Source organism: Ceratotherium simum, chromosome 1, assembly GCF_057802395.1.
Source record: "Ceratotherium simum simum isolate JZ-2026a chromosome 1, ASM5780239v1, whole genome shotgun sequence".
Lineage (NCBI taxonomy): Eukaryota > Metazoa > Chordata > Mammalia > Perissodactyla > Rhinocerotidae > Ceratotherium > Ceratotherium simum.
The window spans coordinates 87,246,230-87,268,308 of record NC_141900.1 but is presented as its reverse complement, the minus strand read 5'-3'; the positions used below and the strand labels follow the sequence as shown (position 1 = coordinate 87,268,308).

Sequence of the window (22,079 nt, the reverse complement as noted above, 5' to 3'; positions counted from 1 at the left end):
GGGACTACATCAAACTAAAAAGCTTCTGCACAGCAAAGGAAACCATCAACAAAACGAAAAGACAACCTAACAATTGGGAGAAGATATTTGCAAACCATACATCTGATAAGGGCTTAATCTCCAAAATATACAAAGAACTGATGCATCTCAACAACAAAAAAACTAACAACCCAATTAAAAAATGGGCAAAAGACCTGAACAGACATTTCTCCAAAGAAGATATACAGATGGCCAACAGGCACATGAAAAAATGTTCAAAATCATTACTTTTCAGGGAAATGCAAATCAAAACTACAATGAGATATCACCTCACGCCCGTCAGAATGGCTATAATTAACAAGACAGGAAACAACATGTGTTGGAGAGGATGTGGAGAGAAGGGAACTCTCATACACTGCTGGTGGGAGTGCAAACTGGTGCAGCCACTATGGAAAACAGTATGGAGATTCCTCAAAAAATCAAGGATAGAACTACCACATGATCCAGCTATTCCACTGCTGGGTATTTATCCAAAGAACCTGAAAACATCAATGCATAAAGATACATGCACCCCTGTGTTCATTGCAGCGTTATTCACAATAGCCAAGACTTGGAAGCAACCTAAGTGCCCATCAAGGGACGAATGGATAAAGAAGATGTGGTATATATACACAATGGAATACTACTCAGCCATAAGAAACGATGAAATCCAGGCATTTGTGACAACAAGGATGGACATTGAGGGTATTATGCAAAGTGAAATAAGTGAGAGAGAGAAGGTCAAATACCGTATGATTTCCTTCATTAAGTAGTAGATAACAACAACAATAAACAAACACATAGAGATTGGATTGGTGGTTACCAAAGGGGAAGGGGGGAGGGAGGAGGGCGAACGGGATAATTCGGCACACGTGTGTGGTGATGGGTTGTAATTAGTATATGGGTGGTGAACATGATGTAATCTATGCAGAAATAGAAGTATAATGATGTACACCTGAAATTTATACAATGTTATAAACCAATGTTACTGCAATAAACAAAAATTTTAAAAAAAGATTACTCTCTAAAAAAAAAATATATATATATATATAAGCTCTTCCTATATAGTCAAAAATTTATATTATTCTTGTTTTTCCTTCAACTTCCCCTGCAGAATTTTAACTAATGTAATAGTCTTCCATGCTGGAGGATCTTTTATCTTTCACCCTATATGACTTCTCTGGAAAAAAAGAGTATAAATTAAAATTAAACTTTTTTGGTTTTGATCATGAGAGTCTAAGTAATTAAAAAAATTTCTTCTGGGCCAGCCCTGGTGGCCTAGTCATTAAGTCTGGTACGCTCCGCTTCGGCGGCCTGGGTTCAGTCCCCGGCACTGAGCTTCACCACTCATCTGTCAGTGGCCATGCTGTGGCAGCGGCTCACACACAAAAAGAGAAAGATTGGCAACAGATGTTAGCTCAGGGCAAATCCTCCTCAGCAAAAAAAAAAAAATTTCTTCTGGATACTATTATCAGTGTTATAAGTACACTAGTGACCAAAACAATATAAATACATTACAAACTTTGACAGCTAATGATTAAATATAGAGTAAAATGGCATTAGAAGTGATTCTCAAAGATACGAGGATTTTTTTTTTAACAATTATTTCACGTATATATGGATGACTATTGCTGCTAGAATAAAATAGGATTCAGCATCAAGTCTACCTATTTCATTTTTATAGGTGCATGCACTGAAAACCCTGGTCACATAAATAAATACATGGGAAGAGAAGGAATTTCTGTTAATACTGTTATTTAATTTTTTGACTATCTTCTGAATTATGCCAAAAATACATAATGAGCTATTATTAAAAACTATTTTTTATGATCTACCAACAGACATGTTGATTAGGTCCTCTTTTTATTTTCTTTAAAAGAAAGAACTGAGAACCACTTATTTTGCAAGAGGCTTTTTCTTTTTTTTTAGTCATTTACTTTCTCAACTTCAATACCAACTTTTAGAACTATCCCTTTGTTTGGCACCCTGGAGGTTTTTACACTCCATAGGAATAGATGAGACGCATATCTCTTTTGCAATCGTGAAACAGAAGGTAGGATGGTCAGAAGCCTTCAAAAGTACAGGTAAATCATCTGGGGTCTGTGTTAAAAACGCAGATTATGACTCAGTAGGTCTGGAATGGGGTCTGAGATTCTGCATTTCTAAGAAGCACTGAGTACTGCTGGTTGAGTGAACCACACTTTTGAGTAGCAAGGGCCTAAAAGACAGGCAAGTTCTCAAGCAGATCAATTTTTTAAGAGAATACACAAGAATAATAAGACTCAGGAAATTGTATCCTTTATAACTATTTTTGCCTATGTACTTCTTGGAAAGTCTATATATACTCCCAGGGATAAGCATGCCCCAATTTAAAGATTGCTGCTCAAAACTAGCTACTAAAAATTGAAATTGTTGGATCTCACGTGTTTAAATTTTTAAATTCTAAACCATAGACTTTATTCACATCACTTTTCTACTTAAAATTCTTTGATGGCTCCTCACTTTCCAAAAAATAAAATTCAAACTCACTAACATGAGATGTAAGATCTTTTACAATGTGTGTTTATAATCAAACAAGCAAATCACATACACATACAACCTCTATTCTTTTCTTGTTTAAAAGTAATATTTATTTGTTAAAATGAAATAAAATTTAAAACTTTGGGCAATGCCCAAAGAAAGGGCATTAAAAAAAATAAAATCAATCCAATTATTGGAACTCAGAGATAATTACTATTAAGACTTTGGTTAATTTCCTCGCAGTGTTTTCCATATGCATAAGCATACAAATAGGTGTGTGTGTGTGTGTGTGCGCACGCGTGCGCGTTTTTAAAGATAAACTGGATCAAACCATTTAATCAGGAGTTTTTCTGTCCTGTGGTTTTTTAATATGCCATTATATCTGAAGCATTTTCTCTACAGCATTTAAAAATATTCTAAACTTACATTTTATTTTTTTCCTAAAACTTACATTTTAATGGCAGCCAAACTGCCCAGCATAATTTAAGGATATCTCAAAAAACTGTTCCAGTAAATCTCAGGGCAATACATCTCTATCAATAATATTAGATATTTGCCAGAAGATTAATTTGCAATCCATGCCTTATATTTTAGATAAATATAAAAATAAGCACTGCCCTCGGGCCAGCCTGGTGGTGCAAGGAGTTAAGTGCACAAGCTCCGCTGCGGTGGTGTTCTGTATAAAGTAGAGGAAGATGGGCATGGATGTTAGCCCAGGGCCAGTCTTCCTCAGCAAAAAAAGAGGAGGATTGGCAGATTTAGCTCAGGGCCGATCTTCCTCACAAAAAAAAAAAAAAAAAAAAAAAAGCACTGCCCTAAATGCCCCGGAAAAGCAGGTTAGAGTACCATAAAAAATTCAAAATATCTTACTTAACTTCCTTAAAAGAATGAAATAAAATTCAAAGAGTTTTGTTTTCATTATACTTAAATTTTTTGCATAGAGAATGGTAAGTCTCCTAAATGCATTTGTGATAAGTGAATACTTATTTCTCCTAATATGCAGAATCATAAAGGAAATATAAATAAATAGGGGGAAGCAGTCCACTGACAAATATGGGTAGAATAAATGTTAATTGTGTAGAAGGGAAGATGGTAAGTGACTGTGGAATACTATCAGCCAATCACCTTCAGTAAACAGTATCTTTTGTAATACTATAACTATGAAATAAATCTAAACAAAAATGTAAGACTTGACTTAAAGCATTAAAAAGCAGTGAATTTGGGGAGAAATATGGGCAGGGACACCAGGACACATATGTAATGTCTAAGGAAGAAGTACCTGACCAATGACACAGGCTGTATCAAGCGCCCTGTATAACTGTCTGAGAAAAGTCTACCTCCAAGCATCTTCCTGGTTCTAATATGCTACACTGACCAAACAAGTTCCAAATGTTAATCTAATTTCTTAAATAGGAGTTGTTGAATATGCACAAGGGTAAGGATAAATTCCTGCATTCAAGAAATTCGAAGATCTGTACACAAAAGAAGGCATATAGCTCATTTACCTCTTCCAAGAAGTCTCTCCTCAAGCCCTAACCAACAGTAAGAGATCCATTCTCTTAATCTTACTTCTAACTTCTGTAGCATTTACTGCTTTTATCACTCATCTGAACTTAGCTTTTGCTACCTACTATTGCACTTTGTATGTATCAACAGTTCATCACCAAAGATTCTCTCTCAAACCTTCAAATACCTGGCTATTATCCAGGAGTTAGTAGGCACCCAATAATTTGTTTATGGTAAAGATACCCCAAAATGTGAAAAGCCATTAATTGCAACTTCAATACAACAACGTAGCAGTAAAAATATAAATAAAAAACAAAGTTTTTCTTTAACCTGTCAGCCATAGTAGCATTTTACGTTGCAGAAAGTGGAGATAGTGATGATGTCAAAGAGTTAAACTAGAAGTATGGATTTTCCAGTCATCTGAAGTTCTGAAAGAAGCTATTCTGTCAAAAAGAAGTTATTTTCAGCTCTTTTAAAATCTACACCTAAGTCTGCTTAAGGAAAGAATTCATAAACAACTTAAGTTTCATAAATATCTCCCATTCAGTATTTCACATGTAAACAATATAAATTTTAGGGGAAAAAAAAAAACTTTCAACACCATCCCTACCACAAACTGCTTAGCAAAGTACATATGAACACATGCATGTATGCCTCCATGTAAGTATGTACACTGATAGGTAGGCAGATATCTTAAAAGATGAAGACGTGGAGCCAATCCATATGTATTTATTTTGAACAAAAATAAAGGAAGATAAAGGACTAACTAAACTGTTGCAGAAAGTTCTCAGAGAAGTAGACTTGAAGTCAAGCAATTTGCCATCTAATTCCAGATGCTCACTTTCCTCACACAGCTTCAATTCACAGGCATTAATCATTTTCTTGACAACACTTCAATAACAGCCAAAAAAATAGTAACTAACAGCAGCCTGGCAGTTCCTCAAACAGTTAAAATTCCACTTCTAGGCACTGACCCAAGGGAAATGAAAACAAATAACCACACAAAAACTTGTACACAAATGTTTATCGCAGCATTATTCATAATAGCCAAAAAGTGAATACAACCTAAATGTCCATCTACTAACAAACGGATAAACAAATCGTGGTATATACATGCAATGGAATATTATCTACCATAAAAAGGATGTAGTACTGACTCATGCTACAACATGGATGAGCCTTGAAAACAGTAAGCTAAGTGAAAGAAGCTAATCACAAAAGACTACATATTATATGACTTCATTTATATGAAATGCCTGGAATAGGCAAATATATAGAGGCAGAAAGTATATTAGTGGTTGCTTAGGGATGGGAAAGTAAGCAGATAATAGCTAAAGGATACAGTTGTCTTTTTGAGATTATGAAAATGAACTAAAATTGACTAAAGTGATGGTCACACATATCTGCAAACATACCAAAAACCATTGAATTGTATACTTTAAATAGTCTAATTGTATGGTATGTGAATTACCAAACCAAAAATGTTGTTATGTAAAAAAATCAACTACCAAATACTTAAGTTCGAGGAATTGGAGGAAATGATTTCTATCCTAAAATTAATCAAAGTATTGGTAATATACTCTAAAACTATCAAAAGCTATTAGGCAAATCAGATTCTATAATAAACTGAGCTTTAAAGTTCTCCAAGTTTCATTAGAAATACTGCCTATAGGAATTATAAATAACTTTATAATAACTTTCTAAAACTCCAAGATAGATAAGAAGCTTTCTATTGTTCCAAGTCCCTCCAAATACAACATTCTGCCCTGGGATAACCAATTTCACTTAAAATATTCTCAGAAAATGCTGAAAACTAAGAAAACCATGAAAATTTACAACATGGATTTTAAATTTACTAATTATCTGATATTTTGAACATAGCCAGTATGTGACTCCCTCTAGCTCCAGACCAAAACTGCATTAAAAAGAGAAAAGTAGTCAAAATGCCTAGTTAATTCACTCATTTATTCATTTAATAAACATTATGCTGGACTACAATAATGGGGGGGAGGAATTCCATAGTCTCTATGGCACTTGTGGTCTAGTTGGGTGGACAGCAATTAATCAAGTAATCATACAAATAAATGCATAATTATAAAATGTATAAAGTGATATATGAGAAAGGTACATATTTGTATGAAAGCACTTAACTGCTGGGGCAGGAGAAGGGGTGCCAGACTCATTGGGGGAGACAGGGTAAGACAAGGTTTCCTGAGAAAGTGATATTTTAGCTGACAGCTGAAGAATAAGGAGGAGTTAGGTTTTATGGTTCTTCTAATCAGACCATTTAAATCAAAAGGGAAAAGGGAAGAAAAGGGACAATGAGAGGAAGGGGACAAGGGACATATACAAGGATGCTTAAGATAATTTAGCATTTATATTTATACAAAACAACATGCCTTAACAACAAATACATAGGTGATGACTATAATAAGTATCAGTCATACTAAAGGAATGTAAGGATATTTAAAAAGTATTAAATACTAACAATATTTACAAACCAAAAAATTTACATTAGACCCAAGTATCTTCCTTCTAAATAATGTCTTCACATAAATATAATATTCCCATGAAAGTTCTAACAAAAAAGTAGATAATATAAAAAAATCACATGATAGGAAGGGAAAATAACTCATATTTACAGCAAAGGTTAAACTCTCAATTTTTGGACCTCATAAACAAGTAAGTCTCAAGAGAGACTTACAAATCATCAACCAAACCAAGAATAAAATTTCATTTTAACTCTTAGCCATAATATTTAAAACAACTACTAACAAATAATGTTATTTATATTCCATAATTTTTCCCATCAGATATTAGGAATAAGCAGTTAAGGTGTCAAAAGGCAAAATGAAGGAAAACACTGAGCAAAAAAATCTGAGGCTCAAGTGTTAGGTTATTATGTTAATATAACCATGAGAAATGCATAAGCCTACAAGATATAACAGTCATTCCATGAGACCTAAACACAGAAAGATTTCTGCTTCCGGATACGACAGAATAGCCTGTAGCAGACCAACATCCGCTCTTAGAACTAGAAAAGCTGTATAAAATGGCAGAAAAAAGTTCTTAAGGTATCAGAAACTTTCTGAGGCAGCTAGGACTTGAGATGCCAAAAAACTTATTAAAGGGAGCTCCACATTCCGTGCAGCTTTCCCTCTCAGGACATTCTACCTATTTCTTTACTGCACAGGGAAAGGGGCAAAAAAGCCAGGAAAGGACAGCACTAAAGTGCAGAAAAGTCAGCAGAGTTTTTGACAATTTCATGGGGTTAGGGGGACAAAACTTGGTAGCTGGGTCTTACTGTGACACCCAGGACTTGAGGGGTCAAGATCCCATAGCAAAGGGAGGCACAGAAGAACAAACCTGACGCTGTGTACTGATTTTCATCTTGAGGCATTTGTTGATTCTTAAACTGAAAGAGCAAGAAGCTAAAAAGCCAGCAAAAAGCAACTGAAAAGCAAGGAGGAGCTTTTAGGATTCTCATGCTGCTGGAGAAACAAAAGCAGGAGAGGCCCTAGAAATACCCAGTCTCTCAGGTGGATTCCCTGTAAGGCTACTGAAGTTGGGCAAACTAGAAGTTTATAAAACCTAAAACCCAGCTTCAAGTTGGCTCAGTTCTTGACTGTTGAGGTGATCTGCCTCTATTCTATCTGCCTACCACAAGATGGGTGAATCCTCTCTAGAGAAATATATCATTAGGTACATAACTGTAATTGTAATTATCTACAATTCTACATATAATGTCTGGTATTCAATCAAAAGTTACCAAAAAAAATAAATAATGGTAATGATAAGACAGACACACCAAAAAACTTAACCAAAAGGAAAAAGACAATAGAAACAGACCTACAGATGATCCAGATATTGGAGTTTTCAGACACAGACTTTAAAGTAACTTGAATTGGGCCGGCCCCGTGGCTTAGCGATTAAGTGCGCGCGCTCCGCTGCTGGCGGCCCGGGTTCGGATCCCGCGCGCACACTGACGCACCGCTTCTCCGGCCATGCTGAGGCTGTGTCCCACATACAGCAACTAGAAGGATGTGCAGCTATGACATACAACTATCTACTGGAGCTTTGGGGGAAAAATAAATAAATAAAATTAAAGTAACTTGAATGATATGTTCAAAAAAATAGATGACAGATGACAATATGGAGATTTTCACCAAAGAATCTGAATCTATTTTTAAAAAGAGAGAGAGAATCAAATAAAAATTCTAGCACTAAAAAAATACTATAGCTGAAATCAAGAAAAAAACAGATGGGGTTAAAAGCAGACTGGACATAGCTGAATAGAGAATTTGTGAATTGGAACACAAGCAAATAAAACCTATCCAGACTGGAATAAGGAGAGAAAAAAATGATACAAAAGACAGAGAAAAGCATAAGGGACATACGGGACATGACAAAGGCATACTACATATTTAATTGGAGTCACAGAGGGAAGGAGAAAAAGAATGGGGCAGAAACAATAAAGAATATCAAAATTTCTTCAGAACTGATGAAAGAGTCATTCCACAGATTCAAGAGGTGCCAGAAACCCCAAACAGAGTAAATACAAAGAAAACTATTCTTAGATGCTAATAGGTACATCTCTAAAATTAAACTCTAGAAAATCTCTCTTATTTCCAAAGATGATTTTTGAATGACTGAAATACAACAAAGTCAGATCACCACAAACAGCTGAAATGTATCTTATCTATATGTAAAACATCACAGAGTCCCTATATCAGGCCCAAAAATCATTAATTAAAAACTTACTACATTTACCTAAAAGTTAATGCAAATAATAGAGGGATTTGCCTACCTGAAAAAAAAAACAAAAACAAAAACTTAAACCTCCCAGCATTTGATCAAAATAAAAGTACTTCTACATAAAAGGAAACTGATGATGCCCAAAGAAGAATCACAACTTGCTAAAAGTCACAAAGATTCAATTCTAGAAGCCAACTCTGCAGATTCAATCTTTAGTCCTCCATCCACCCCATAAGACTTTTCCTTTATCCTGGGTATCTTTATTTTTCTAAAGTTCTAAGATTACTAGACTGAAAATATCAGAACTTTCAGCATCCAGTAAGGTTCCCAAGCCAGGTCTAATCTCAGTGTCTAATCTCAGTTTAGCAAAAGGGAAAGAAAGAGATGGAAAGGAAGAGCATGACAGCCCTGTCTCCAGGGAAGTGAATATACCCAAATTAGTGATTCACAACTCGTGGGTTGCAGGAGCCTATGGGATTGTAATGACTCCTCAAATTCATATGCACAACAATCATTGTCTATAGACCAAATGAATAAATCATCTCACAAATGTTCTATTTTTCAAATGTACGTAATTAATAAAATCAAAATTCATTTAAAAGCCAAAATAAAGGGAAAGGGGAGGAAGGAAAAGAAATTAATAGGAGCAACATCACTTTTGAATTATATAAGCATTTTCTAAACATCTCTAAGGACCTGTCTAACCAAAACCACATTCCTAATCCCAAATTACTAAGGATAATGCCAAAATAAACCCAGGGTACAAAGAAACAGCAAGTTTCCTACACAGATACTAGGAAAATAAACTGATACTTTTAATCCAACAATTCAACATCTAAGAACTCATTATAAATGAGTTCAACATTTGTTTCTGTAAGGAAAACTGTCTCATTGTTCCTAATGGCCAAAGAACAACAAAAAAAACTAAACAAAAAAACAAAACCCAGAAAGCCTAAATATCCAATAATAGGGCACCAATTAAATAAAATGCCATATAATCATTACACAGATTATAATGTATCCATAACAAATGACAATATAAAGAATATTTAATAACCTGAGGAAATATTTATGATATACTAAGGAAGAAAAAGAATACAGAACAGCAAACAGAAAACAAAATCAAACTGAAAAATACATATAGATACAACAAAATATCTGGAATAATATATGTCAAAGGGTGATTAGTTATCTTTGGGTGGTGGTAATAAGGGTAATTTATATTTTGTTTCTGTGGGTCTATATTTTGCAAATATTCCACAATAAACTTAGTGGGTTTTTTGCAATCAGAAAAATATATATATCCATTTTTAAATGTCATATTTTGAAATAGTTGAAATAGGTTCACCTCCTATCCTAGGTGTCAAATCATATCACTTTTACTCTGAACCATAAATCACGTTAACACAAAGTACAATTTTAATTATTTTGATTTTACGGAATAAAGATGACTAACAGAAAAAAAGATAAAAACACTTAAAAATCTATCACACTTTACTACCTAAACTATTTAAGTCTTTCAATAATATGTAAACAAGATAAGAATCATTCCATATCCATGAAATTACCTAATGTGTAAAAAACACTTTCAAAGGTCCTCCCAGTCTTCATATTATACATTAAAACCTTAAATGTCAACATAAAATATATCCAAATATCATTTCCTCTCTCTGTTCTAATCTTATAGCACTTCTTACTCATATTCCCAGTTAGGCACATATTATAGTCACATGAAATACTGAAGTAGCTTCGGCAACAGAAGTCAGAAGGCCTAAGATCAGAATCCTATCTCCTACCCTTTCAACTCTTGGACCTGGACAAGTTAACTTACCTCTCTGAACCTTAGTTTCCCTAGCTGTAAAATAGAATGATAATATTTAACATAGAGTTTTTGTGAAGACTAACTCCAAGAACACATGCTAAGTGCTAGCGGTTGTTACTAGAGGCACATGCAATAGTTTTTAAGTCAGAGAATTTGCCAAGCCTCTCGAAAACTATATGACCTTGGACAACTTACTTAACCTGTAAGGACTTCAGTTTCCTCATCTGTAAAACAAATATAATACCTATCTTGCAGGTTTGTGTTCAGGATTAAGTAAAACTATATAACAAAAATCATCTCACATATAAACTGTAGTTACTATCACTATTAGCTTCAGCAATAAACATTTGAATATAGGAATTAGCAGTTTATAAAATATTTTGACATATAAGAGTGCCTGTAATTCTAAGAATTAATCATCATTTAAATAAATGTATTTCTCTCAATTCCCAATTTAGGTGTAAATTTCAGAAAAAAGTAAAATACAGGCAAACTTTTTTTTTTTTTTTTTGGTGAGGAAGATTGTCCCTGAGCTAACATCTGTTGCCAATCTTCATCTTTTTGCTTGAGTAAGACTGTCCCCGAGCTAATGTCTGCACCAATCTTCCTCTATTTTGTATGTGGGACGCCGCCAATGCATGGCGTGATGACCCCTGTGTAGATCCGCACCCGGAATCCGAATCCGCGAACCCCAGGGCACCAAAGCAGAGCACAGGAATTTAACCACTATGCACCAGGCCAGCCCCAGACAAACTTTTTTAAGCACACTGAAAAATAAAAGGCCACTTTGTTAGTTTCAAAGTAAAATATGTTATCTATAACTAGATCTGCTTTAACATTTTTAAAGTCCAAATAATTCTAAAAGGGTTAGAAGGAAAAAAATTCTAAGTCCTTAGGAAGAAAATAGAGAAGTGAATTTTTCTTTTTCTCCCACGACTTCACGTCTTCACAAAACTAAAATGTTAAGTGCCTTTAATAGAAGAACACTTTCAAATCTCTGAATTCCTGTCTCTACCTTCGTGCAGAAGCAGAACAGCACTACAGAAGACCATAGAACGTGGAGCCAGACTGCCTGGGTTCGAATCCCAGCACATTATTATAAGTGTTTCCCATTGTTGTTACCCCTCAAAATGCCTAGCTCCGTGACTTGTAATCAATAAATACTTGCTACTCTTTACTGACAATTCAATTCAGTAAATTTCAACAAATGGCTTTACTTAAAATCAGACCTGCTTAGGAAGTACCTTAACATAACTGTCACTGCCAGTAAAGATATAGCAACTGCTGTTAGAGAGGATTTTAGGGCAATAGTAAAGAAAGTCAATCCCTTTCTCACACTTCCTATCATAACAAAGGTATAAAATCCTCACTTGCTAATGGAAGTCCAGTACCAAAAGAGTTTTACGATTTGGGCATGGCACACACCAACCCAGCAGACACAAAACTCTCAAACTCAAGCTCCATAATACTCAACTATACTCCTTCAAAGAAAAAGTTCAGACTACTCTTCTATCATAATAGTTTAGTCCTTTAAAATAAAAACTATATGCATAAGTCAACAGAATATCATAAGGATTAAATAAGACACTGTGAAAGTGTTTGAAATTTAAATATGCGTTAAATATTAGTTTATGAATATATTTGAGAAAATTATAACAGATTTCTCCAATTTCAAACTGCTGCCTTCTAACCTCAAAACTAGTGCTCTGTCCACTTCAAATCGGGGTCAGGATGAGACATAAATCAGAGTAAAGTTGCCATCCCACTAAATCATTTCCTGCTTGAAATGTACTATTTCTTTTTTACTCAAAACTCGGATGGAACTTGTGATATCCAAGTCTCACTCTTAGACTAGAAGTTTAAGGAGTGAAATCCTGGAAACAGCCTAACTCAAGATGATGAAAATGTCTCCACAGTTATTAGATCAAACAATGCCACCCCAATTACGAACTGTCTGTGATCCTACTGAGTATCTTCAGATTCAAGAATCTGTTAGCCCTGAAAATCAGAAGGCAAGTACCTACAGCCACATTTCAACTCCAACTGAGAGCCAGAATGTTTCTCTGGCTCACTCTCAAATTAAAAGTTGGATTCCAGCATCAATCAGGGACACAGCCACCCAGCAGCCATCAATATGCCACACAGGCCAGATTAGACCACAGGTCACTTGGCACCCTTCACTAAACCAGATCCTACTGAAGGCCTGATTGCCAACCCTTGACCTGGCTAATAGGACAATGGGCTGGCAGTAAAGAGAGTTAGATTCTTCTAGTCACAGCTCCATTTTGAGATTACTGACTGATTTGACTAGAGAAATCAAGTTTGAGAAAACGTGAAGAATTTTTGAAATATAGGTGGAAAACTTCTTTGAGTATGCTTCACAGATCTAGTCACTTTATTTTTTCAGTAACATAAAAATACATTATTTGTAACTTGTTTGGTTCATAAAATCATTCCTGAGCTTGTGAGATGATGGTCCGGGGGAAAACTAGCACTTGTCTTCAGCATCTGCACAGATCTTAAAACTTTACTAAGCCAGTTTCTCTATCCGTATGTAAAATTGGAGTTTGATCTGCTCCTTCTCTCAAAGATAAGCTAAAGGTAAGTAAATACTGTATGAAAGTACTTTCAGCATCTCAGAAGGAATCTGCTACAGAAAACATATGGTAGTAAGGCAGTGGAGCTCTTTTTCACCTAAATCGCGGATCCAGACTAAGCCAGTGTTGGAAGTCAAATTTATTCAAGTCAGACTTTTCTACCTATACTTGAGTTTCGAGGTTGGGAAATTGGCCTGTGTCTATATGAACCCATACTCTGAGCCATCATATAATGGAACTCTTCTGTAATGTCCCTCCTGCCCACTACGTTTTCCAGAACTGCCAGCCGGAAAAGATATCCTGTGCAAATCCCACAACGACTCCCCACTTGCAAGGATTCAGGTGGATTCCACAACTTTCCAGTCTTCCGTGGCTTTCTACCCCCCCCTCTGGAGCTATTCACGTTTAATGATCCTCCCCTCCTCGGGACAGTCACTCCTCAGCTTTACACTTTTCGTGTCCCGGCAGCAATCGACTGAACCGTCCCCCGTCTCCGGCCACCTCGGACGACCTTAGACATCTTCACCAGTTTGCCCGCCGTCGGGACCCCAAAAACTCCGATTCCTGCCCCATCTCCCTGAGCCGCCCGCCCCCCCAAGCCCTCCTCCACTCCCAAGTCCCCGGCGCAGCATCACCCGGCTCCCCGTTCTCCTGCGCGCTCAAGACCAGCCACACACCTCGCCCCTTCCGCCAGGACCTCGCTCTCCGGACCCTCACCCCTCCCTGAGGCGGGGGCGGGAAACGCTCTCCGCGGCCGGACTGAGACTCCGGAGGCCGCGCGTCCCCCTCACCAGGCCGCGCCTGGGCCTCTCGGCTCGGCTGCCCTCCACCGCCCCCCTGGCCCAGCCGTGCTTGCGCCGAAGAGTAGGGCAGCACGAGCCCAGGGCCCAGCACTTACTCGGGAAGGTAGGTGGAGGAGAAGGAGCTCCACTTGTGTAGCGCGTAGGGGAGAAGCCGGCACTCAGGCGCCACAGCGACAGCCCCGCCAGCCGCCATCTTGTCAGCACCGTAGCGGCCGCCACCGACCGCCAGCCGCGCCGGGAGGAGGGGAGGGGCGGGGCCTGCTCTTAAAGGGGCAGCGGCCCGCCTGGGCCGTCCGCTCTCCCGGTCTCGCATCGCTACCCTCGCGTGGAGGGCTGAGGCGGGCGAGGGTCAGCGATTCTCGTCTAGGATCTCCGACGCTGAACCCTCCTTAATGACTGGCCGAAACTGGGACTGGAGTGTGAGCACCTGAGGAGCTCTCCTGTGGGGCTTGGAGGGGAGTGGCACAAAGGACTTTTCTCACAAGCTGAAGTAAGGAAAAAGCCAAGAATATTATGAAAAGAAATAAATTGTAGTTATGGGCCAGGAAGGGGAAATGAGAAGACGAACTTGGAGAAAGGACGCCTTTGCGACTTTAGAAACCACTGCCCTCTCCAGTTTATAAATCCTTTAGGGAAGCAGCATTGAGGGGAATTGGAGTGGAATAGCCAATGTCCTTTCCCTCTGGAGTTGTCCTGGTTTTAAATGTCTTGTTCCCGTGTTTCAGAGTCACATGGAGACAGGAAAAGGAGGTGCTCGGCTGTCCTCTCACCCTGTTCTGTTTTCAGTCGGTGATGCCCTTCGCTATAAACATTGGTTGTGAGCCCTCTCATCCTAATCTTGTGGAATTGGTTTGCTCAGTAGTGACATTCACCCGCAGACCAGAAAAATCCTCACGGAGTTGGGAAGCTGTGTGTCATCATTTTTCCAGGTGGTAAAGCTGCCCACTTTTAGCTCTGTCGGAAATTTAGCCCAAAAGTTCAGAAAGAGTGAGAGACAGGGGGTTTCATGAAAAAGACCACAAAGAGAATAAAAGCCCTTGTGCTCTGAATGCCATATGGGCATCATACCAGCTTCTCATCAAAAAAGGAACACTTGCTCTCAATATCTGGCAGCTTTAGAAAACGCTCCCATCAAGTACCTGTTTGTCAGGGTTGGCATGTTTGTTCCTTGGCTGAGCCACTGCAATTACCAAAGTCCTCGTCACTCCCTGTCTAAGAGGTTCTACCCTTGAAAACCTGGACGCTATCTTCATCTCCACCTGAAGATGGAAAAACTCATGCAGAGTTTCTCAGTGTATGACCAAGTAAGTCAAAACACCTGAATAATTGTATTCTTTTCCCATTATAATCATTAACCTGCCCAAACTTCCTCGGATCCTTTCCTGACTTCCTGTTTCCATAGGGGAAAACTTAGTAGTGCCCTCCACTAGACTATCAGATCAAGAATGCCTCATAGAAAAGCCACAATATGTTAACCTTTAAAATCACATGTGCTTTGTGTGTTACAGCATGTTGGAAAAGGATTTGTTCCTTGAGGGAATGCTATAGCCCCAGTGACTCGAGTTGGGAGACCAGAGACAGTAGGAGAGGCCAGAAAAGGTTAGTCCCAAAGATGATTAGTGGTTATTTTGGGGGAAAAGAGATACTTTTAAGGGGAGAAGATTAAGATGGTGACTCAGTTCAATTAGTTTTGGGCCCTGAAATTGCTAATTCTTACCCTAATGTGAGTAGAGTCCTTGTTCTTTTCCAGAAATAGAGTTATGGTTCCTGAGTGATCTTTTTAAAAAACACATATAAGCCGGTTTTTCCTAAGGTGACTTTCAATGACTTTCTATTCCCTTTGGGTAACATCGAAAGTCCTTAGCGGAGGCCTTTTGTATTCTGCCTTGATTACCTCTCCAGCCTTCTCTCTCTTCTTTTTCTTTTGCACTCTTTACTCTAGCCACACTAAACTAACACACTGAATTGTCTCCTTTAAGTTCTGTGCTCTCTCTGGCCTCCAGGGCTTAGTCTAAACCAAGCCAGAAATGCTCTCCCCCATTCTTCACCTGACTAACTCCTGCTCGTTTTTCAGGTTATTTCGTTCTGGAAAATCACTCCTCATCACATATTTTGGGATTAGGTACTATTTTCTACGTTTCTCTTGGCACCCTGAGTTTCCCTCCTTATCTTAGCAAAAATCACAATATGTTTTAATTTCCTCTTTATTTCTCATTCTCTCTCCCTAAACTATAACTCCTGTGAAGGTAGGAGTCATGCATATCTTGTTCACAGTCATATCCTCAGTCCTATTAGAGTGTCTAGCACATAGTAGATGTTCGATAAATATTTACTGAAGAATAATGAACTGTGAATAAAAGAATAAAAGAGAACTTGGGTTGCAAAGAAAAAGAATGCCAGAGCTTCTCAGACTGCAAACATGTATCCCTGAGGTACAATTGCCACAAAGAATGTAAAGACCCAGGACAGCATGGCTTTCATACAGCACACATTTTACAAGTGGCAAAGTAATTTAAAGCATTCATTTGTTAATATAAATATAGATAGATATATTATGATACTGAACCCAAAATTTGGGTAAATGTTAAGATAAAATAGAAGACTAAAGAAATTTTAAAATCCACAAGAGTCTGCTAGTTGCTCAGATCTCCTAGGGGTATACCTTTACCTCCTCTGCCTTTGGGGCATTGCCTTAGGTGGTGGGGTTTGTTGTAAGGATACATGGGGAAGGCCTGGAAACCATCACATCCATTTAGCCCCTCTAGTTCCCCCACACTTCTAAGATTGGGACATATTGATGGCTTCATGGAGAACTGGACAATGAATCATCATTTTTCAGGGATCAACAGCTCTAGTGACCCAGTCACCTTGTCATCCCCTAACAGCAATCATCTTTTACTCTCTGATGGCTTCTCAGTAGGCTTCTCATAGTAAATACTTCCCAGAGAGATAACTAATTGTATTTGGGTTGTCACCATTCACTATCTTTTCCTGCAAAATGATTTATTAAGAGGCTCTGATATGCCAGGCCCTGTCCTAGATACTAAGGAGACAGGGATAAACAGAGAAGCCAGAGAAGGGCCCTGCTTTCGTGGAGCTTACATTCTGGTAGGGCAACATATAATAAATATAATAAATAAGTCAACTAGATAATTTTTGCCTGTGCGTTTTAGGTCCTAAGAAAAGACTACACCAGAGTAAAATTTAGATTGAATGGTAAAGGAAAGCTTCTCTAAGAAGGTAATATTTGAGCTAATACCTATACAATGAGAAAGTGCCAGCCATGCAAAGGCTAGATAAAAAAACATTCTAGGTAGAGAGAATAAGCAAGTGCAATGGGCCCAAGCCAGGAAAGGGGTTTGTGTGTTCATAGAATAGAAAGTGTGGCTGGAGCTTAGTGCTGGAGGAGGAGAGGGGAGACAGAACCAGCAGGGCCCTAACAGTCATGGTAAGGAGTCATGACATGGAAATGTGAAGGGGAAATCTGCAGGGATTCAAGCCAAGGAGTAGCGTGATCCACTTTACATTTTGTAAAGATGGCTCTGCAAAACTGAAAATGGGTTGGAAAGAGGCAAGAGCTGAAGTGAGGACTGGAAGTTATTATAATAGCCAGGCAAGAAATGATGGTGGCTTGGACTAGCAGAGGAGATGGAGAGAAGTGATTGAATTGGGACATATTTTGGAAGTAAAGCCAACTAGACTTGCTGATGAGGGAGGGAAGGCAGGAGGAAAAGGAAAGAATCAAGAATAACTCCTGGGTTTTGGGTTTGCACCACTGGGTAGATAGCCATGCTTTTATTGAGAGCGGAGGATTTGGGATTGGTACAGTTTCTAGGTAGAAGGAATCAAGTATTCTGACTTCAATGTACTATATAAGGGATGCCTAATAGATATCCAAGTGGAATTGCCAAGTATCCAACATGGGGACCTGTATTGGTCAGAGTCTTATATCAAGCCACTTCATAGGCATTTGGCCTTCTTCATATCTAATGAATCAGTGGTTCCTTTTTTTGGCTTAGGCACTGATTCCTGGGTCAATTAATTTTTCTCTGAGTAGCAGAGTCACCATAGCTCCAGGTATAGCAGCTCTAGATAGAAGAAACCATCTGTGGAAGCCTTCTGCAGAAGGGCATAGAGGGGTACAAGAATAGTCTAGGGAGGGGCTGGTCCAGTGGCTTAGTGGTTAAGTTCACGCTCTCTGCTTCGCTGGCCCAGGGTTCGCAGGTTCAGATCCCAGGTACAGACCTACGCACCACTCAACAAGCCATGCTGTGGCAGGCGTCCCACATGTAAAGTAGAGGAAGATGGGCACGGATGTTAGCCCAGGGCCAATCTGTCTCAGCAAAAAAGAGGAGAATTGGCAACAGGTGGTAGCTCAGGGCTAATCTTCCTCACCAAAAAAAAAAGAATAGTCTAGGGAAAGAAACTTAGAGTATACGTTCAAAATCTTAGTTTCAGTCTCAGTTCTGCTACTTTTCTAGCTATGAGACCTTAGGAAAGTCACTTTACTTCTCTGAGTCTCATTTTCCACCACTATAAAGTGAATTTAATAAAATCTATCCTATTTACGTCACAAGAGGATTTTAAAGATCAAATGAAAAAAGAGTATTGCCTAGCTTGTCTGCTATGATATAACGTTAAGTTCTCATTTAATTCTTACAGAAACTCTGAGAGATAAATATTATTATTCCCCTTTTCACAAATGAGAAAAATAAGACTCAGAAAAGTTAAATAATTGTTTGTTATCTTTGGTTTGCCCCTCCAGATGTGTGGGAGAGAAGAGAGTGAGGTTGGGGTATTCCTTCCCCTGACTCCCTGTCTGTAAGGTCACTCTAAGTCAACCAAAGGTCACAAGTCCTCCTCCCAAGTGGCCTCTCCACACAGCTCTCTCTGGTTCTCGGTTCCAGTAACCACTCCCTCCCTTGCTCCCTGTGGTTTCCCGGTATGTTCTCACATTTTTATAAATAGTCCCTTTATTAAACCTCTCAAATTGCCCAATTTGAGAATGTCATCTGTTTCCAGCTGGGACCTAACTGATACAATAACGTATCCAAGGAAATATAGCTAGTCAGTGACAGAGCCAGAATCTCTTTTGTTCAAAGGCCCATCCTGTTTGATCAAATCTCATTCTTCTCAAGTGGGAAGAGACTTAGTAAACTGTAAAGTACTATTCGAATATAAGATATTGTCAAATAATAAAGACCACCAGAGTTAAAAAGCAAAACAGATACGGCTAGTTTTATTATTTCGAGGCAAAGGAACACACCAATTGGCTGAGGGGGAAAAGAAGGTGTTTTTAATTGTTAGGAAGGGGTTTCATGGTTGTTATACTAATTAAAGATTGAAACAAATACTCTAAATAGGCTGGAATAAATCCGCAGCTCTGTACATGATTGGTTAAAACAAGCCCCATCCTTCATTGGTCAGAAAAAAACTTCAGATAGGTCCTGTAAGGGTCTTACTTTAGCTTGCCAGGGTCATTCAAAGTTCACAGTTTATTTAACAGCGTTAGCTGGTTAGGAGAATTGAAGCACAACACAATATTCAATGTGCTATCTCCTAGGCAAGCTCTGCTATAAATGGAAGAATTTCCCTTTACAATATTGTTATGCAACAGATGAAGAAACTAATACCCAAATATGTTAGATGTCATGTCTAAGGTCATTTACACAACTGGGCTGTTTGCAGATCTGAATCTAGAAACCAAGTGCCTAATTCTCATTCACTTTTTCCCTAATGTAATTAATGGGAACTTTTCAGATCTACACCTACATTATTCTTCTTTAAATCTTCTATAACTATCACATAGTAGATATTCAAGAAATATTTCCTGAATTGAATCTCTTAGTTCCTCCTGAATTTCTTCTTACTAATTATCTTAGTTTAGGCTGCTATAACAAAAATATCATAGATTGGGTGGCTTAAACAACAAACATTTATTTCTCACAGTTCTGGAGCCTGGGAAGTCCCAGATCAAGACACCAGTAGATTCAGTATGTGGTGAGGGCGCTCTTCCTGGTTTGCAGACAGCCACCTTCTTGCTTCCACCCCTGGACCCCCAAAATGCAAATGTCCTCACATACAAAATACATTCATTCCATCCCAACAACCCCAAAAGTCTTAACTCATTCCAGCATAGACTCTAAAATCAGAAGTCTCATCTAAATACTATCTAAATCAGATATGGGTGAGACTTATCCTGACACAAAATTCCTCTCCAGCTATGAACTTGTGAAACCAAACAGATGTAAGATAGACATTCCCATTGCAAAAGGGAGAAAGAGGAAAGAAGAAAGGGATGATGAGTCCCAAACAAGTCCAAAGCCTAGTAAGGCAAACTCCATGAGATCTTAAGGCTAGAGAATAATCCCCTTTGGCTCCATGCTCTGCCTTCTGGACTCCACTGGGGTGGTCTTCCTGCCCTGGCAGCACACACCCCCAGGGCTCTACCAGGTGGTGGCCACACCTCCAAGGCTCCAGGCTTCTCTGCCCCCACAGCTCCTGGCAGCCTCGTCCCCAAGACTTTGGGTGGAAGCCATCTGGCCTGTTGAAAGCAAGGCAATGCCCCCCCACAACTCCTTCACCTTTTGAAACCATGGAGGCAACCCTGATCTCTGAATTGCCTTCATGGTCATTCTTCTTTTGCATTGAAGAATAACTTATGTCCCAACTGAATATGTCTATGGTCTTGGTCCTGTAAAATCCAAGAAATCCAACAGCCTTCCTTTATTCCATCTCATCTCTGTCCCCTTCAGTTCAAACTTGCAGTGTTCCTGCTGAGGTGGCTGATTAGGTCTGTGGTGTACATCCACACTAATCTCCTTATCAAATGATCAATCAGCCGTACCCTTATTGTTCTCTTCCAAACATGCTTTCTCATTTTTTGTGATATATGGACAGGCTGAGAATTTTCCAAATCTTTAAGTTCTGGTTCCTTTTTGCTTAACAGTTCCATTGTCAACTCATTTCTCTCTTCTTGCATTTTGCTAGAAGCAGTCAGGAGGAACCAAGTCGTTCCTTCAACACTTGGCTTAGAAATCTCCTCAGCTAGATATCCAGTATCATCACTTGCAAGTTCTCCCTTCCACAAAGCACTAGAACACAAACACAATTCAGCCACATTCTTTGCCACTTTATAACAAGGACTGCTTTGCCTCTAGTTTCCAATAACGTGTTCTTCATTTCTGTCTGAGACCAGAATGGCCTTTACTGTCCATATTTCTACCAACATTCTGTTCACGATTATTTATGTATTCTCTAAGAAGATGGAAACATTTTCTCCAGCTGTCCTCTTCTCTTTCTGAGCTCAGACCAGAATTGCCTTAGGTCCCCTCATGGCAATATTGACTTTTTCTAGCATGCACCTCAAAAATCTTCCAGCCTCTGCCAATTACCCAGTTCCAAAGCTGCTTCTTCATTTTTAGGTATTTGTTACAGCAGCACCCCCATTTCTGTGTACCAATGTCTATCTTAGCTCAGGCTGCTATAACAAAAATATAGACTGGGAGGCTTAAACAACAAACATTTATTTCTCACACTTGGATGCTGGGAAGTCCAAGGTCAAGGCGCCAGTAGATTTGGTGTCTGGTGAGAGCCCTATTCCTAGATGGCTGCCTTCTTGCTGTATCCTCACATGGCAGAGAGAGAAGAGCTCTGGTCTCTTCATCCCCTTGTAAGGGCACTAATCCCATCAGGGGGGCTCTACCCTCATGACCTCATCTAAACCTAATTACCTCCCAAAGGCCCCATCTCCAGATAACATCACATTGGGGATTAAGGCTTCAATATATGAATTGGGGGGTGGGGCACAAACAGTCCATAGCACTCATTTATGATTATATTTTTAAAAAAATAAAAGGAGTTAGCTTAGGGATCATCTGTAGATCTGAAGACTGGGAAGAATTAAAGGCATGGGGGCTGCCAATCCATTTTTGATCAGTAAATGAAGAAAACACCATGGGGATTAGAAGAGTGAGCTTGCCTCAATATAATCCCCATTAAACATTTCTTGCACACCAGAAACTTACATCCATTATCTCAATTAATCCTTGCAACAGC

At 38.7% G+C, this 22,079-nt stretch overlaps 1 protein-coding gene and 1 long non-coding RNA gene across 6 annotated transcripts in view; one reads left to right on the top strand and one right to left on the bottom strand.

The window, feature by feature from the left end:
• The window catches only part of MKLN1 (muskelin 1), a 311,196-nt gene that overhangs the window by 149,930 nt on the left and 139,187 nt on the right, over nt 1-22,079 (bottom strand). For 3 of the 5 annotated variants that reach the window (XM_004430756.3, XM_087430812.1, XM_087430806.1), the window contains exon 1: nt 14,117-14,238. The exons of the other annotated variants lie outside the window; for them this stretch is intronic. In XM_004430756.3, coding sequence (XP_004430813.1) covers nt 14,117-14,214 — 98 coding nt within the window. In that variant the 5' untranslated portion in view covers nt 14,215-14,238. Of the gene's footprint in view, nt 1-14,116; nt 14,239-22,079 lie in introns of those variants that run through there. 5 annotated transcript variants of the gene reach the window in all.
• The window catches only part of LOC147918275 (uncharacterized), a 31,694-nt gene continuing 23,833 nt past the window's right edge, over nt 14,219-22,079 (top strand). The window contains exon 1 of the long non-coding RNA XR_015552213.1: nt 14,219-15,325. This is a non-coding gene — a long non-coding RNA (uncharacterized LOC147918275). The remainder of the gene's footprint in view (nt 15,326-22,079) is intronic.